Source organism: Triticum dicoccoides, chromosome 7B (genome assembly GCF_002162155.2).
Source record: "Triticum dicoccoides isolate Atlit2015 ecotype Zavitan chromosome 7B, WEW_v2.0, whole genome shotgun sequence".
Classification (NCBI taxonomy): Eukaryota; Viridiplantae; Streptophyta; class Magnoliopsida; order Poales; family Poaceae; genus Triticum; species Triticum dicoccoides.
In genome coordinates, this window is record NC_041393.1 from 202,375,416 (window position 1) to 202,378,388 (window position 2,973).

At 54.3% G+C, this 2,973-nt stretch overlaps 1 protein-coding gene across 1 annotated transcript; it reads right to left on the bottom strand.

Annotated features, from left to right (window-relative positions):
• Positions 1-997: 997 nt before the first annotated feature.
• On the bottom strand, positions 998-2,732 carry LOC119342045. The gene is made up of 3 exons (XM_037613883.1): positions 1,738-2,732; positions 1,411-1,651; positions 998-1,307 (listed from the first exon to the last, which is right to left on the bottom strand). The coding sequence occupies exons 1-3, from the start codon at positions 2,665-2,667 to the stop codon at positions 1,171-1,173; spliced, it is 1,308 nt and encodes a 435-aa protein (XP_037469780.1). The 5' UTR covers positions 2,668-2,732; the 3' UTR covers positions 998-1,170.
• Positions 2,733-2,973: the final 241 nt, after the last annotated feature.

Sequence of the window (2,973 nt, forward strand, 5' to 3'; positions counted from 1 at the left end):
AGGCACATGGTGACACAAGCAAACAAAAGATTAAACGAGAAAAAGGGCAAACGAAAAGAAGGCAAATAAAAATGCATATTTTTGGGAAGCGGGGGAGATGAAAACGAGAGCCAAATGGAAAATAATGTAAATTGTAAGGAGATGAGATTTGTGATCAGTCAAAAGAACCAACCCAAAACAATTCAGAACAGTCCAAAAAAAACATGAACTTAATGGGACTTGTCCAAAATTGATTTTCAGACGACTTAGGCCCTGTTTGGTTCATAAGTCGTAGGACTTTTTTTAGTCCCAACTTATAAGTCCCAAGTCCCTTATAAGTCCCTACCTGTTTGGTTCCTGGGACTTAACATGGACTAAAAGACCCTATTACAACTATAAGTCCCTATAAGTCCCTCCTTGAGAGTCTTATTTCATAAGTCACAAATGCCCACTTTAAGTCCCTATAAGTCCCTCCTGTTTGGTTTAGGTGGGACTTAAAGGGACTTATTTAAGTCCCTACACCAATACTCCCTCCGTCCTTTAAAGAGTGTACTTCCAACTTTATTGGAGAGTCAAACTATCACAAAGTTTGACCAAATTTATTCAAAAATATATCAATGTTTGTGAAACCAAATATGTATATGATGAAAATATTTTTTATCATGAATCTAATAAGACTAATTTGATGGCATAAATGATGATGTATTGTTGTATAAATACGGTCAAACATAAAAATCTTTGACTTTCCAACAAAGTTGGAAGTACACTCTTCAAAGAACGGAGGGAGTAAGTCCCTATAACCAAACACCCTCTTACATATAGCTAAAGTGCTAGAAATTTCAGACGATCATGAGTTCAGGTGTGTTGTATACGTTGTTTGGGGCTGAGCATCTACCCTTGCTCTAGGCATCATGTTCATGCCACCTTTTGTTCGCGCCATGTGTTGTACCACCTCTTAGTACTCATATTCACCCTCTTCTATCAGTGAATCGTCAAAAAAAATGGCACGGGTGAACTCTAAACGCGAAACTGATACGTAGTTATTCAGGAAGCAATAACTAGCTGGATTTACTTACACTTTCGTCAACAACATCGTGGTTGCCCCTTTTTATAAAAAAAACACATCGTGGTTAATTATCAAATACTACTAACAATCACTGGTTTCGTACGCAGTAGTCGATGTACTAGTAGTTAGGAGAAAACTACAGCTTTGCTGAGGATCCAGAGCACGAGGGTCATCTCGAAGGCGAAGATGGTGTGGAGGAGGCCCCTGTCGAGCGTGAAGCCGAACAAGGTGATCCCGCCACTGTTGTGCCACAGGTACGTCACTGAACACACACCAAACACACGACCAAAGTAGATTGTTAGATCAAAGAATCCAGAAATCGATTGTTCCACCATTTTATCTTCCTAAGAAAAAGGTTCTGTTACCAAGAGCTTGTCTGCTTTTGTAGTCGCATCCTGCTCCGGGGAGCAACGGCGCCGTCAGAGCGACCCTGTCGATGTCGCTCGCCGACGTGCTGACGGCCGGTTTGCCGTGGTGCGGGGCGGCGGACAGCATGCGCATGTGCCACTGGCTGGCGATGGACACGATCCGTTGGGCTCGGTGCGTGATCCTGGCCGCGCCGAAGAGGCACATGAAGAACCCACTCAGCTGCACCGACGAACCAACCTGCAACAATGCGGCAATGCCTGTATTACTTTCCAGGCACGTACTTGCTGATGGACTCGCGGTGGTGCGTAGTGCGTACTACGTACCAGGAGGTCGCCGGAGTTGGCGAAGCTCTTGCCGTCCTGGGAGGAGAGGGCGACGAGCAGGGCGCCGAGCTGGCTGACGGTGATGGTGACGAGGCAGCAGATGATGAACACCCTGTACCGGTGGCTGGTAGCCAGCAGCTGCGTCCGGATGCGGCGGTGCTCCACGAAGATCTCGTCGGCGGCGGCGCACGCCTCCGCGTCGAACATGTGGTAGATCCCCTCGAAGCGCAGGATCTGGAGCTCGCAGGTGAGGCGGAACAGAACGCACACCAGCAGGAACACCCCTGTGCGGTACACCCACGACGCCACCGTGGCCACCAGCGCCACCGCGCGCCACGGCACGTGCGGGAGCGGGAGCAGCGGATCCACGCGCACGGTGGAGAAGAAGAAGACGGCCTTGTGCGCGGCCTCCACGCAGAGGGCCGGGACGAGCAGCGCCGCCAGGAGGCGGAACGCGCGGTCCAGCTCCCGCTCGTAGCGGCGGCGGACGAACGCGGTGTCGTCGCGGAGGCCCCCGTCGAGGAACAGCAGCTGCCGGAGGCCGCCGCAGCGGCGGAAGAAGACGGCCATCGTGACGAACGAGACGGCGGCGAGCCCCGACGCCGTGAGCGTGGCCACGCGATTGAACGTGACCGCGGACGCGGAGGCAGGGGACAGCGATGCGTCGGCGCGGAGGGAGGCCGTGACGGCGGCGGGCACGGCGAGCGCCAGCGCGAGGAAGGCCGCGTACGAGGCGGCCCGCGCGGCGGGGGAGGAGTGGTCGAGCGCGCACCACTGCAGGAACACGCGGAAGCTGCGCAGCTCGTCGTGGATTACCGACTTGCTCCGCGCGTAGGCCGGGTCCAGGAGCAGCGGCTGTGACGGCCAGGACGTCGGCGTCCGCGGCGGGGACGGCTCCTCCAGCGAGCTCTGCTCCTCCTCGGACGCCATGTGTACGGGCTCCGGCTGGCCCAAGTCGTGTCACCGCCGTAGGCGCAACTAACTCCGTTGACTCGCAGTTGGCCCGCGCCATTTATTTAGATAGCAGCGCCCGTCGAGACCGGAGATGGACGGGGGCAAAGGAGAGGCGCGGGAGGGGAGCTCGTGATGATGGTTCACAAGGGCGGCAAGGCGCGTGACGCATATGAGCGCGCGGCAAGATGTGTGATTGAAAAGCTACGTGCAGAGACGAAGCTGGAAAGGCTCGCGGGCTGCATGGACACCGGGACTCGCACGGGAAGGTGCTGGTCACCACCG